This window comes from Parasteatoda tepidariorum, chromosome 9 (genome assembly GCF_982258835.1).
Source record: "Parasteatoda tepidariorum strain Cologne lab strain chromosome 9, Ptep-v5.0, whole genome shotgun sequence".
Lineage (NCBI taxonomy): Eukaryota > Metazoa > Arthropoda > Arachnida > Araneae > Theridiidae > Parasteatoda > Parasteatoda tepidariorum.
Window position 1 is genome coordinate 100,860,648 of NC_141763.1, and position 15,858 is coordinate 100,876,505.

Here is a 15,858-nt window from a genome sequence, read left to right on the forward strand (position 1 = left end):
TTATAATACTAAAATTGTTTAATACTAACTGTACATAAAACAGTCATTTACTTTTGTTGCAATGCTTCAGTCATAAACAATTTAGCCAGATTCTGAGCTGAAAATTGTGATATTTGTTTACAGTAACTGTCAATTTGTCCAGCAACTAACAATGCATCCAATCGAGAAGGAGGGGGAATAGCTTTGAAGAGTTTGTTGATGTCATCATCAGGCAATGGAGGTTCACCTTTGGCAATTCGAGCCTTGTTCTCTGCTTCCTGTAACAAAAGAATATTTCGAAATAAATTTTATGCATTGTGCATCGTCTTCTATTGTTAAGAACATAATTAAAAATAATCTTAAGGTTATTATTAGATTTAGAAACGGCCTCTTCATCGTTCAATTTCTATTGCTGTATTCAAATATAATTAAACTCTTACAGTAAAGCTTGTACCAGTTTTTTTTTATATCTCTATTGTTTAAAAAAAAAAAAAAGGAGGAAGCATACCTGTCAATCTTGGTAAATCAAAAAGTAAGAAACTTATTAGTCTTAAGAAATAAAGTAACACGTTAAGAAAAAAAATTTAATCCGCAACAACAAAATATTAATATAAGATAGGGGTGAACAGCTTTTTTGAGTGAAGGGCCACACACAGCAGATTGACCAATGAAGGGAAGCATGACCAAGTATTTAGACAGACACGTTGAGAGCAATTATAAGTACTAATAGTTATATAAACATCATTGTTCTAGCCACTAAATTCTTTTTATCAGTCAACCTTGTAATATACTTGCATAAAATTAAATACTTTTAAATGTTTAAGATTAAAAACTGTAAAACTGATTAGTTAGGGAAAAAACAGAATCGGAAAATCAGAATCAATTATAAGAAAAAAATTCAGACTGATTGCAATAAAAAAAAAAACAATGGGAAAATTCATGCTTTTTATCACATTACATAATACTTAAGTCCATTTAAAAATAAAGGTTAACATTAAAATTTTTTAATATTCATAGAATTAAATTAAAAAGAAATTAAATATTTTAAATAATAAAATCTAAATATTTTAAATTGAAGAAAGTTTGCACGATTAAAATTAAAACAAACCTTTGTAGGGCAAAATAAGATTCAAAATTCAGTAGAGAATATACTCCAACTTTAAAACATTTCAAATAAATTATAAGAGGAAGGGGCTGAGAAAGAAAAAACAAATCACTTCCCAGAATATGATCATAAATGATACAAAATGGTCCATGTAGGTAGAAAATGGATTAAAAATTTTTATAATGGTTAGCCTGCAATTTGCAAAATGTTCAAATATTGTGATAATTTTATCTGCTTGATGATTTGATAATTTTATTGGGTCATTAAATGAAAATTTAATGGTTTTGATTAAAGACTGCTAAACAATCCAGAACAGCCCCAATTCATTCTGGAAAACAGTATTTCTACAGAAGCTCTCGTTGTGTGGGCAACTTAGGACAAATAACTAAATCAGTTTTGGGAATAAGTCCCAATCCCTTCCGTTCTTAATTTTTAAATTGTGTGTATACGAACAGGGATGTGTGATTTTTAATTGCTTGAATAAAAAATGTGATGCGAGAACGTAAATCGAGACGCGTGAATTTTAAATTACGAGAAGACTCACAACGGATGGTTTTTAAAAGCGTGCATGTTTCCTGATTTGCAAGAGGAGTAACGATGCATGATTTTAAAAACTCCTTAAGGTCAATACAAAATACTATATCTAGATTGCCTGAATACGAATCACGATGTGCAATTTTTAAATTGCAAGAAGAATCAAAACATATGATTTTTAAAATGCGGGAATCACGATGTGTAATTTTTAAATTGCAAGAAGAATCAAAACATATGATTTTTAAAATGCGGGAATCGCGATATGTGATTTTTAAATAATGTGATTACGAAAGAGAATTGGTTGGGAATGCGTTGCTAAACTTGCACATGCTCGTGAGACTATAGAATTATGCACGTGGATTGAAATATTTTTCTGCTAAAGGGATCCATGTTTAATATAAATTCACACATCCCGATTTTTAAATTTTTCTTATTCGCTCTGGAAATTAGTTGATTTTTCTAAAATACGTAACTACTTTTTTAAATTACAAAATTTTTAAAAACAGAATCGAATTTCCAAAGTTGTAATATTGCGTTCAAATATATGGATATTCAAAATCACAAGTAAAAATACAGCAATAACTGCCAAGAAAAGTAAAAAAATTTTTTGTAACATTTATGCTAAAATCGGCACAAACAGAGCATGTAAAAAGTGATTATTTTAATCCGTAAAACTATAGTATTAAAAATAGCAGGATTTTTTTAAATCACGGGGAAAAGCGCAGTAATAACTACCGAAAGAACTATCAAAATTCCTTAGTAGTTACTATGAAATCTACAATAATAACGCTTGTTAAAAAGTGACGTATTTAAATGCGGGATTTGAAATTAAAGTGTCACAATAGCACGTAAAAAAATATCTGGACCTTGTAGAAATGTGTAGCAAAAATTGCAGAAATAACAATTGAAGAATAACTTTATTTTTGATAAAATTGGCACAAATAAACAACGTTGAAACATAGATGTTCCAACGAGCTTTTCGCGACTCGCAATTCATAATAATATCATGCTAAAAATATCGAAATTTTGAAACAGAAACACATAGCAATAATTGCCAAAGAGAAGTAATTCAGATTTGCGATAGAGTTTTCGCAAATAAGCACTTTGAAAATGAGCTTATTTATATGTCGTAAAACTTTAAAATATATTTTTCAAAAAATAGCAATTTCAGAAACACATGAAAATGGGTAATAACAAGTATCGAAAAGTCACTGGATTTGCGATGAAATCGACACACACAGAGTGTCAAAAGCGCTAACTAAAATTCGAAATTCGTGTATTATAATGTCACACTAAAAATATTGGGATTTTCAAAACTATGCATAAACCCGTAGTATTAACCACGGATAAAAAGGGATCAGAAAACTACATTCATTGAAATTGGGTGCGTCAAAAACTTAAATGCGGAATTTTAAATTGCTGATTTTTAAAAATAATTGTTCAGGTTGCAACCGTGGGCCGCAGGTTGTGCATGCATAATATAAAAATCAAAGCACTAAATATATTCAGCACTTGCAATTATAAATATGACGGTAAAATTTTCTTTTTAAATGATTTTCTAAAAGGATAAAATAAAATAAACCATACTCTTTTCTGCAAGTGTTGATTCTTAGCCTGTTGCTGCTTGATAACTTGTCTCTGGTAGTTGGTCAATTTGTTTGTTTCTTGACTGACTGTATCAACACATTCCATCATTGCTTGCAAGCTCTTTTCAAGAACAGACCTGAAAGAATTAGGAAAATTATAAAGAAAAGCAACAAAAAAAAGCTCTTACTGGTTACAACAAAAGTATAAGAAATACAGGAAGTGAAAAGTTACTTAAACTTTAAAACGCTATCTTCTGATTAAGACTAAATGTTTAAAAAACAAACAAATATATATATAATGACAAAGAACTGTTCAGTTTTCATTGTTAGTAGATAGCTTTCGGGAAATATTAGTAGGTTAAGTAATTAATTAACTCCTTCATTCAAATATAATAGAAGGCGAATGAGTGGGAAAAGAACAAAAAATCAGAAATTACCAATAAACAAAATCATAAAAAAAAAAGATGTTTTGAACAAAGAAAAAATTTAATTTACTTATATACTCAAGAGGATGCTATAATGGGAAGAAACTTTTCATCACAAATTCTATTTCATTTCGATTGGTACACTAAAATTTTTAATTGACAGAAAAGTTAGTCGAGAACCAGTTAAACCCATAGAATTTAAAGGAGTTTCAAATATTGAAAAGAATGTTTTCAAGATATCAAAATGCAAAGTAATTATCGCGAGAAACCTCCCCCGTAGAGTTATAAATAAACTCATGATATTTTGTTTCCCTTTTGATATTTTCATTTGCCCTCCCTAGGGTAAATAGAGTTTTGCGTTTCAGGCTGGACAAGACTTACTACAGGAACATTTGTACTATGACTCTCCTGAGTGCATTTGCTATTAATGGAGAACATCTTTGAGACTGTTCTGCCTGCCAAGAGGCCGGCACTTTGTCAAATTTCATGACATTCTTTACCCCTGGAGACACCCCTTTTTTGTATTGGACAAGACTTTTTATGCCTGATTAAGCAAGTATAAAGATGCAATTGAAAAAAATCTATCAACTTATAAGCACATGAAACTACCTTGTACAAAAAGAAAACATTTAATTTAAACACTTATTTAAAAACTTCTCTTTACTATATCTGTACATTAAAAGTTCAACAAATAATTAAGACTTCTTTAGAATATAAATCCTAGTTAATTAAAAAAAAAAAAAATCATAAGAATTTTATGCCCATGATTGCCCTTGAAGTTGCATGATATGTAAAATTATTTCAAAATGGTTTATTTTATTGTAAATTAAATTTAATAGAATTCACTTAAAAATTCAAGGTATAAAACTGCTACAAGAATATTTTCCAAGAAAACATTTAAATAATGTGGAAATGAAGCAACTATAATAAATGTATCTTACGCAGTCCCCATATCCAAAAATTGATTATTCTCTTCCTCAGGCATCCAATCAGCGATTTCACACATCAACAAATTCACCAAATGAGAATTACGAATTATCACTGTGATTTCTTCAAACATCTTTGAATAAGATACATGGAGATTCTTTAACCTAAAACAGATTTAATTCTGGCTGTAAGTGTGTTAATTCATAAATAACTAAAGGGGAATTACAAAAATACAATAATATAAAAGAATACACCTAATAAAATTGAAGCAAAAAAAAAGTTCATAACTTTTGCAAACATAAATGATGTTTTCTAAATGATATTTATTGAGGCAAAAGCTTGCAAACACAAATAGCAATGTGTGAGCGATGCACTTTTTTTTCCAACTTGTGGGAATAAGTATCTTGATGTGTGATTTTAAATCAAACAAAAGTAAATTTAAATCAAGTACGAAAGTATTCCTTAAGTATGAAAAAGCGTAAAAAATGAATAATTTTTTAAAGAGAGGATGGGATTCTGTTTTGAAATGGCCGAACTTCTGTTTTTATTAAATTGAAAAGAAGCAGAACTTCATTAAAATGGGGAAGAAACTCATCCATGTATTTTCCAATTATAACAAATTTCAAGTTCTCTTTGATTTTTTAATATTAAGCTTTAACTATAGTTTTAAACTTTTAAAATAAACAATTGCATGAAACTAAGAAATGGTGTATAAAAATGTTTTGCTCTCCAAGAGTGCATGAATTTATAACATTTTATTGAAATGCAGTCAAATTTTAAATCGCTGAATGTTTACCAGCATACTTACATATCTAGAGTGAACTCTCCTTCTTTATATAATTTCATAGCAGTATTAGACAAACGATATGCACGAAGAGACAGGAAACCCCTACTGGTTCTCATGGGATCTGCAAGACAATTATAAGTGTTTAAAGGCTATGACACTGTTTATTAAAACAGGTTATATTTAATTATACAATTGTAAAACATTTAAAAATAGAAAGCTGTGTGCATATTCATTTTATTAATTTAAGGTTACTAACTAAATTATTTATAGTTGAGAATAAATTTTAAAAAATGTTTTAAATTAATCTCTTATGAGAACAGAAAAAAAAATTATAAGGGGAAAAAATTATACATTAAGAAAAAAAAAAAAAAAAACTAAAAGTTTCAAGTTGAAAAAAGAAAAATAAATTCATGCCTGCCAACATTTCAAAATCAAAAAAGTTCCTTTAGGAAATGATAAAATTAAAGACTGATAATACCACTGATAATATTAAAGACTAAACACGGTGCGCCTTAACCAAAGTTAAATAAAATGTTCTTACACCTAGAAAATTAGAAGAGATTCTGAATTTACAATGCTAACAGATAATAAAAATCAAAAAATGAAAATAATCTGTGGAGAGATTTTTAATAAAATCCACTTTGAACATTTTTGCGCACGAAGTATGATATTTTGGAAAATCTGGCGTTGTTTTATATCAATAGAAAGGAAAAAAATTATATAATAATGATTTTTCAGTTATAATTCTTATAAACTTTTATTATTTAAGCATTTTACTACTGATAAAATATAAAAATGTAACATAATTTAATTATAATTACATCAATTTAAACATGTAAAGCATTATATCTACAAACAGCGCTCAAAAGGTGTTTAGAATAATCCGGGTGATTTGCAGCAACCTTATTAATCTCCCAGGAAGACTTTGAAAAATCAAAATGTACGGACTCCATCGCCTGCTCCCCCAAAAAATGCTAATCCTTCACCGTTTTTGTCACAGAACTGTTTAATGTGAAAAAAAAAAACTGCATGAACCTTTGGTGTAACGCTGATGCCTAAGTCCATGTAGCTCTTTTTGAAAGCTTCTATACATGCTTTGTAATTCTGGTCAAGATTATTTCCGAGGCACGCAGAAACCACTTTTTTGAAGTTGTCAAATACTTTAACGTACTTCAGTATTGCTAGATTTTTAAACTGGTGCAGAAGTTCTTCCTTATCCAAAAGTGTTTTGCATGCGTTTCCTTTAAACCCATAACATCCTCGTCTGATTTCACGCTGAACGTGACAAGCTTTTGTCCATGTCAGCGATTCATTTTCACACTCTTTCAACATATTCGTGAAAACAGTGTTAACAACACCAAGCATAAGGTGTAATTCTGGCGGTGGAATTATTTCTAGGAATGTTTTGCCTCCAACAGTTGCAATTAGCGGTGGATGAATGCTATTGAAATAATCTTTTGCTTTGTTTTTTGAACCTTTTCCTTCAGTCAGCCAACTTGTATAATACGATTAAACATTTTCGGGGGATCTCAATTCGGTGATTCTCTCACAGCTGCTTATCTCATCTTTCTTGGCATAACAATAAGTGCATGGGTATGAGGTGCTGTGCGACATTATACCTGCTAAGATATTCGCTAACTTCAAATCGGTTGCAATTGGGCAGTGGAAAGGATTTACATTCAACGTTGAAATGAGTTGATCTACATTCTTATAATTTTCTTGTGCACTCGAAACGGCTGCTAGAATGAATAGTCGTTTAACTCAAGAATCCTTAAATTTCCTTGCAGCTATCCCCTCATCATACTTAGCACGCGTACCGTTGCACTCGAAGTTCAACTGATTTGATTGTACAGAAAGACATATTTTTAAAAATCCAGCATCTCCATCAATACCCATTTTTAAGTGAACATCCAGTACATCTCATTTATTTTCCACATACTGAACAAAAGTAGGAACATCTTTGCAGTTAACTCCAAGCGCAGGAGCATCCGAGACTTCATCACCTTTTATACAAACGAAAGGAAATTCCTTAAAATCAAAATAATCGTCGACAGAATGAGCTGTGATATTAAGTTTTGTTTTTTATCCTGGTTCAATTGCTTTTCTTCTTCGTGTACACACACGAATGGAAGCTGCCATTTTTAAAGTCGCAGTGCTTGTGCTTATTTCACAGTTCTTGAGTCGCTAAAGTTGATTTAAGTTTTTATTATTTTTGTTTTTTAAATAGTGGTTCATCGACTATAATTAACAATTAAAAAACTTCTAATAATTATAAAATTTATTATAAACGGTTATTATTAATATTTAATGCAAATAAGTTATTTTTTTCCTATTTATAAGTATAAAATGAAGCTAACATTTTTGAAATATCGTACTTCGTGAGCAAAAATGTTCAAAGTGGATTTTTTTAAAAATCTCTCCACAGATTATTTTAATTTTTCGATTTTTATTATCTAAGAACATTGTAAATTCGGAATCTCTACTAATTTTCTAGGTGTAAGAGCATTTTATTTAATTTTAGTTAAGGCGCACCGTGTAAATCTAAGATTATGTTAAAACCTTTACTTGATTAAACAAATAATTAAATGAAAGCTGATAATAATTCATTTTCAAACAATGCCAGTAGGGGCAGATTATGAATCTCTGAATGACTTGAACAAACACTCAGCTCGAATAGCACTGTTATATCCTTCAGCAATGAACAAAGTGTTAATATTTTTAATTTTGGTAAAAACATATTCTTGCTTACTTCATCTTGAATGCAGAACAATGTCCGTACTATAATTCGAGCACAAAGCAAACAAAGTGCCCTTTTTAGATTTAATACAAGAAAACAGAAAACTCTTAAAAATAACATTCTTTAACTTGAGTAGAAGTATTTTTTAGGCTTATTCATTTTTAAGTAGCAAGAAAAGGAAACACACACATGCACATTCGTTTAATAAAAAAAACCATCAACGATCAGTACATGAATAAAAATGTTGCTATCGTAACTACGCCTTTAACCTCTATAACATTTTGTCAAGCAGAAATCAATTCATCACAAATGCAGAATCTTTTTTTAAACCAAGGGCTCATTTTAGAACAAGCTCAAACTAAATTGGTTCCGAACTTAGCATTTATGGCATCATTCTTTTCTTGGATAAAGTTTCATTCTCCTCTTCCCACTTAATGCCAACTCAGTTACAACAACACCAGTTCTAATTAACATTTTTGATTTTCTTCTTTTGAATAAAAGCAGCCTGCACAGAAACAAGATCCGTATAAGTGTTTTTGCAAGATTCACTGTTTGCAACAATATTTTAAAAGGTTTATAGATTAATTAGTAGTAGTTTGGAATTTAATAAATTTTGTATATATATAAAAAAAGGATCATTAAACTAAAAACTTTATGAAATCTAAAACACTGATTACAAACAGATTGAAATAATTTATGCAACCTACTGACACAATAGCTATAAAAAAAAAGAAAAATTTAAAGAAATATGATACATTTTCGGCCAATTACTGCGTAATATACTGTGTAATACCTAATTTTAAAATATGTTAAACAGAGGAGCTTAAATATTTTTACAGTCAATAGAATACAAAAACTACATTATATAACAATAAGCTCATTAACAATTTCCTTTCCTGTTTGACCATACATGCACTTCATTATAAAATGTTTTTATTGCATTTTTGTTCTTTGAATGCATAATTTTGAATAATTATAGATACTTACTTAATGTTAGGAAATTATAACATACACTTTAAAAAATAGAAAATAAAGAGTTCTAGATGGAAAAAAAAATAAAATAAGGAAAAGTTCCAGATTACTTTATCTGAGGAATGAGGCTAACTTTAGTATTGTTGCATCCAACAACAATCAGGCAGTTTTTATCGATAAATTGGAATAAATTGAGTCTATCCTAAAGTTTTTTTCACATTACTGATTTCTACACTTCAATTGTTACAATCAGATTCGTGAAATATATTACACTACACAATAATAAAAATAGCAAGCCAGAGATAAAGAATTACTTTAATAATAAATTAATGTTAGTAGCACACAAACCATAAATCAAGACAACTGACTCCTCGATGGAGCTCTGATAGTTGAATTGTGACTCCAAGAGGGGCTTATTGTAGAAACTCCCAAAATGGGTACTTTGATACCAACCGACATGAAGATGGTCGACATTGACATGCCTTAAATGACGCATCATTTCCATTTGATATTCCACTAGAAAGCAACAGAAATAGATAAAAAATAAACAAAAACATTTAATTAATAGAGTATATACATTCAAGACATTTTAATATAGCTCACTAAAAACTTATTCAAAATTATAATGTCAGGCAGGGTAAAGAAAAGTGGGTATAAAATCAAGCTTTTTTTTTAAAAAAGGAGGCTCTAAAATCGAACTATTAAAAACATTTTACTGGAAATTTTGATGCATTTTATATACATTGGATTCATATAGATTAAATATGACACATAAAGTATCTATTTTATTTGATTGTTTTCTCTTACAGTAATGCATTCTAAAGAACATGTTTTGAGATACCCACTTTACCCTAGAGTAAAAGTAGGTATATTTCTAAAAATAATATATATTTCAATCAGAAACAAATGCAAACATTGTTTCAGAAATACAAATTCTTAAATAAATATATCATAATCCTATTTGAAAAAACAAATGCCAAAATTTTCTTCATTTTATTAAATTAAAAAATTAATAATCATGGCTATCAAAACTAGGTTTCACTTCGGCTACAGTACATTTTGCTGAACTCGATACGATTTTATCAAAAAGCAAGAAAAATGAAATATTTTTTTTGAAATATAAACGAGAGTGTAAAAACTAATATCTATTATAATGGTAATTTAAAGTGTTTTGAGTTACTTTAAGGATATTGTTTTGTTTTCTATGAAAAACGGCCATATGAAGACAGAAACTTGCGTAAAAACTCACCTATATCTTTAAATATGTTCATAAAGTTGTATGATTATGATATTTTAATGATTGTTTTAATTGAATAAAATGTCTTATATTGTTATTCCACCTATCATGCTTCTCCTTATTGAATTTAAAGAAATTTTGCTTTCCTCATTAAAATTACAATTTAAGGCAAGAATAAAAAAAGTCAATTATTGATTTTAGCTATTTAATTATAAATATAGAACATTAGATATTTTCTAAAGCAGAAATAAAAAAGAAATATCCCTATCTTACAAGAATTAGTTAATCCTAACCATATACCCACCTACCTCAGAAAACAATTTATATTAAATAGAATTTTAAAATTTCTAAGCAGATCTGTTCTTTAGAAGTACCTCCACTAGATTGAACGAAAATTAATAGTTTTTAATGATATAAGAAGAAAGTTAATCAAAATATACTTAATAAGTTTATCATAAATAGAAAGTTTGTAACCTAAACTATCTATTTATATGGTCCCTATATTCATAATACTTTAACAAATCTGAGCTTTATATGGTCTCTATATTCATAATATTTAACAAATCCTTGTTAATTGGGATATCAAAACAAGAATTTATTTTAAAGGAGACTAAAATTAATTGAATCTTAGGCTCCATGAAGTTAAAAAAAGAAATACAAAAAGAGACTAAAAGGCACACTCAATTTAAAATATATTGCAGTGCAGACAACAAAAAAATTAGTACAATGAGTTCCCACTTAATTTCAGAAAGAAAAAAAAAATCTTTGACTTTTCCAGACACATTAGGTATGTTACAATAAAAACCCATAGTATATTTTATCTATACCATGCAATTTTTCATCAGAAGACTGTTTCTTTAATTTTTAATGTTAAATATTAGATTTTGTGAGCAAAAAGAAATAATAGAATTAGAATGGAAACACGGAAAAGAAGTGTCACTAAAAAGTAGAATTTTATAAAATAATTGTAATAGATGTACAGGGTATCTGCTACATTTTAGATTTTCAAATTCATGACTTTTTTTTTCTTCTGTAGAATAATATTCTAAAGAAACTTTTCTTGCTCATCTGAAAGGAAAGAAATACTCCTGATTTTTCTGTTCTCATTTCGGAATAAAAAAAATTCGCCAATGACTGGTTTGCTTCAATTAGAATTTTAAATTAATAAACTTTTTAAAAAAATAAATAATAAAAATTCTTAAATCACAGAAGACTTTAAAAGATATCCCTCTAGAAATGATATTTTTTTTCCCTCATTTTCTGAAAGAACACCATAATTTTTAAAGAACATAATAAAATAACTTTATATTCTAATAAAATATGCCTGAGTGGTGATTTTGTTAGGAATTCAGATATTTGGAACAGGATGAAATTAGATTAATTGGAGCAACAAAAAAAAAAAAAAAAAAATAATTGGAGCAGCAAAACAAAATTTGAAGCATATTTAATAAAAAAAAATTAAAACAAGAATTTAATAACAAGAGTTTTTTGCTCATTAATAACATATCTTATTTTTTACACTTTTTTGAAGGTCCTTGCATAAACAAATTAAGTTTCTTTTTGGGATCTTCCAATACTGTTAAATATTCTGCTATCCTCGACTTAGCCTCAGATTAGAGGAATAGAATTATTAGGTCATAGAATATATATATTTTTTTTTTGCAGAAGAAGATAAGGATGTCATCGCATTTGTGGTATCTAGTGCAACATCTATTAAATTTGAATTTTGCCAAATTTCTGCATTTTCTACCTACAAAGATTTTAAGTGCTTTCCTGTCAAACTAAGAAAAGCAGAACTCTTTAAAAAACGCCCTAACAATGTTTAAACTAGAGACACCATTTCATCATACAGCAAGTGAATCAATGGTGTCTCAGTTTGGAAAAGACCTAAAAATTTATCTAATATAGCCAAAATATTTCTTAAAAATGAGCTTTTGGCAAAAGCAATTTAAATAAATTCAATATTGAGTGGCTCATACTATTTTTTAAATTAATAATTACTTTATTTAATTCTGTAAAAGGTAATTTAAAACTTTAATTAATTTAACTATTAAAGGTTATTGAGTATATTTTTCTTAAAATTTAAATAAATGTTATTTATAGTAGTATATTCAACAAAACATTAACAAGATTAATATTGATCATACCGAATTTATAAAAATATGTAAAGAATTAAGCAAATTTTAATAAATTTATATTACTAATGTTAATTACTGAATGGCCCCTAATTTTTTAAAATTAAAATTGATTACCTAGTACAGTATTCCATTAATGAAATAATTAAAAAAATTAAATAATTTTAAAATGCAAATACAATGAGTATTGAAGCTAAAAATTTTTTGTCAGAAGTAAATTATTATATTGTCCCTACACTCATAATATTTAACAAATCTATAATAATTAAAAAATTTTAGATCAATTGTTTTTAAATCAAATCTTTATGAGATGAGTTAAAGTATTTTTGAATGACAAATCTGAAAAACTTAAGATATATTTGCTGCTTTAAAAATTCTGAAAGCCCCTCTCTTCATACTTATTTAAAATCTTGCCTCTAAATATTATTAAGTTTTTCCTAAAACAAAATAAGAACACTGAAAATTTTGAAAGTAATATAATAACACAATAATAAAATGCAATAAGTAAAAAAAATATATTAGCAAAAGAAAAGTAATAAAGTATAAAAAAATGTTTACAAACAATTTGCAATTAGTGGATGGTCCCTCAGATAAAAATTTACGTTTAAGAAACTCAATTAATTCTATCTTTATTAATTAAATGAATAAAAGGGAGATGGAAATTTTGAGGTTTTGAAGCTTTGTGATTCTTGACTGCTCTGAGGATCAACATGAAAACATGCACTTAGTGAATGGTCCCCAAGTTAATTCCAAGATCATAGGTACTATTTTATAAATAGAATAGAGCAAGAAGGCCATTAACTTGCCATTGACGAAGACAATAGCACTTCAATAACGATGAAATTAACAAGGGAAGTAAAATTTTCTTTTGCTATTAAAATTTGGCAATGTTTAGCTGGTCCCCGATAATTCGGGGGAAGTCTCGGTTCCAATTCAGAGAGTGAAAAATGAAATCTGAAATTGAGAATATCTTGCAAAATGAAGCAGAGTTGCACATGAGAGTGCAAGAATCCTTCCCACTAAATCCAGAGCAACCCCCCACATGGCAGTAGCTGGGTTGCCGCAAAATTGTGACTTGGCGACACCCAGGGGAAAATATCCCTTTCGGCACAGAGCGGCGCAATTTAAGCCTACTACTTCAATTTGGAGCATGTAGGCGCAGGTTTTCACAATTGGCACGGATCGGCGCAATTGGGACTGGGAGACCTAAATCCATGACTTTCCACGATTTTTTCAAAAAAAAAAAGAAGCAAAAATCATGACATTTCATGACAAATTTTGCTCAATATAGAAATTCATGACTTTCTAGGTGCGCAGATACCCTGGATGTAGAATTATTTAATTCAGATTTCAATAAGCCGACCGGCCTGTTTATGGGCAGGAACTGTCCTTGCATCAGAAAAGTTCTGGGTTCGAATCCCAGGCAAGGCATGGAAGTTTCTTTCTCTCTATCTGTGTTCTATGTCCTTTCTCCTTTGTGGGTGAATGTTACCCACCCTATAAACGGGTTGTGGTAGTGTGACGTGGGCGACGCTGCTCCACCGCCGTGGCTTCGCCACAGTTGCCCACTGGGTAACGAAAAGAGAGTTACCAGTTCTGGCACTTTCTGTGGCCAATGGACAATAGTTTCAAGAGCCCGCCATTAAAAAAAAAAGAAAGAAAAAAAAGATTTCAATAACTGATTACTGTTACTGACAATTCTAAAACTGGTTATTTTCCAGACATGATATAGGAATTTTCCAGGTACTTTGCAAAAAATTGCAACTTTCCTCGACTATTCCCTGCTTTTTAGAGTTTAAATAAATTTCCCTGACAATTAAAGGTTTTCCTTGATCCGTGGAATTCCCGAACTGTAATTAAATATTTCTTATAAAAAATAATAATTAAAATGGTTTACCAAAAACAGTTAATGGCTAGCATCAAGTTTTTATATGCATATAATTTCAGAAATTACAGACTAAATTAGTAACTAAAATGTCGATTTCGCTACAGACAAAATGCTACTCAGTAATAACAATTAAAAGAATCATGATTCTACAGTCATACAAATAAAAATAAGTGAACTACTTTAAAAAAGCAAATAACTGGAGAAATTACTTTCATCAAAATCTTCTTCATCAGTATGCCTGGGATAAGGAAAACAGTTTGTGATTTCAAGCCTATTATCAACTCCAAGACCAAGTAATACTCCTTGTGCGACATCAGTAACTCCAGCCCCTTCTTCATGACAATGTTTTATTATTTTAAGAACCACCTAATTTAAATAATATCTCCTTTCATTCATATAGTATTCAATAAATAATAAAATCAATTTTACGCACATAGCACATCAAAACAAATTTGAAGATAGGAAAAAAAGCAAGAAGTTATGATATTTGGCTGGTGGTGCCAAATGAAGTTTTACAGTTCTATTAAGTTCTAATGTGGAATAAATTAAAGTTAAAAAAAAAAGGCATATAATGGCTTGCCCAGAGGTGTGTATAGCAGGGTTTGTCGATTTAAATCAGAGCTAACCTACCATGTTCCTGATCTAAAAACCATCAAAAACCTACAGTTTTCTTTAATTTATGGCATATAGCGGGCAATATATTATTTTCACATAATTGCCTTTATAAATGAATGTTGTAAATTATTGCTATTGATTTTGCAACTATATACATGTATTCTTATAGAAGGATATACATTCATTACAGAAATATTGTAATATACTTATTGAAAATAGCGATACTTACTTTTATCATTACAGCTTGATTTGCAAAGGATTCAAAATTTTGCACTTCTTAATTGTTAGAAATAAACAAACAAGCAAAAAAGCTTGGAACTATTAATAAATTCAAGAACTAAAAAGAAGAATTTAAAATTTGGCATTTCTTAAATATTAGAAATAAGCTAAACAAAACTTTCAAAACTTTTAACTACTAACAAACTCTAAATCAAGAATAAGTGCTATTTTGTCAAGTTAAAAACTTTTATTCAATTGAAAAAGCACATTAAACAAAACTTAATTACAAACAAAATTACATGTTCAGTAGTCGGGGTCACTGTGCCGAAATATACGATAGCAAGTGACCCCAGAAGCAGAAAGTGCCTAAAACTTTGACGTTCGTCGCAGAACAATTTGTATCTTGAATAACTGACAGCATTTTCCAGCGAACCCCTCCCCCCGCCCCCACAAAGCAGACCAGCGAATGTTTGTGTTTGCAAATCGTGCACCATCTGGGCACTTGTCCCTGCGAAAGAGTTTTAAGGCAGCCCTTATTTTAATGTGCGGACCTTCATATCATAGGCATTTTATTAATAATTCATCATCATCATCGTCATTAACAAAATTTTGTACTTCAAAAGAGATTGAAAAAGTAACAAATCAAGAATGCTTGCCTTGGTTTAAAAAAGAATGTAGTGTATCTGAGTATGATCCTGTATTTTAATAAGTG

At 29.1% G+C, this 15,858-nt stretch overlaps 1 protein-coding gene across 1 annotated transcript in view; it reads right to left on the reverse strand.

Moving 5' to 3' along the window:
• Nucleotides 1-15,858, reverse strand: part of eIF3h (eukaryotic translation initiation factor 3 subunit h) — a 19,546-nt gene continuing 3,688 nt past the window's right edge. Inside the window, exons 2-7 of the mRNA XM_043043774.3 lie at nucleotides 14,522-14,678; nucleotides 9,401-9,568; nucleotides 5,365-5,464; nucleotides 4,571-4,720; nucleotides 3,206-3,341; nucleotides 1-257 (exon numbers count right to left, since the gene is read on the reverse strand). Of these exons, the coding sequence (XP_042899708.1) occupies nucleotides 48-257; nucleotides 3,206-3,341; nucleotides 4,571-4,720; nucleotides 5,365-5,464; nucleotides 9,401-9,568; nucleotides 14,522-14,678 (921 nt within the window). The 3' untranslated portion in view covers nucleotides 1-47. The remainder of the gene's footprint in view (nucleotides 258-3,205; nucleotides 3,342-4,570; nucleotides 4,721-5,364; nucleotides 5,465-9,400; nucleotides 9,569-14,521; nucleotides 14,679-15,858) is intronic.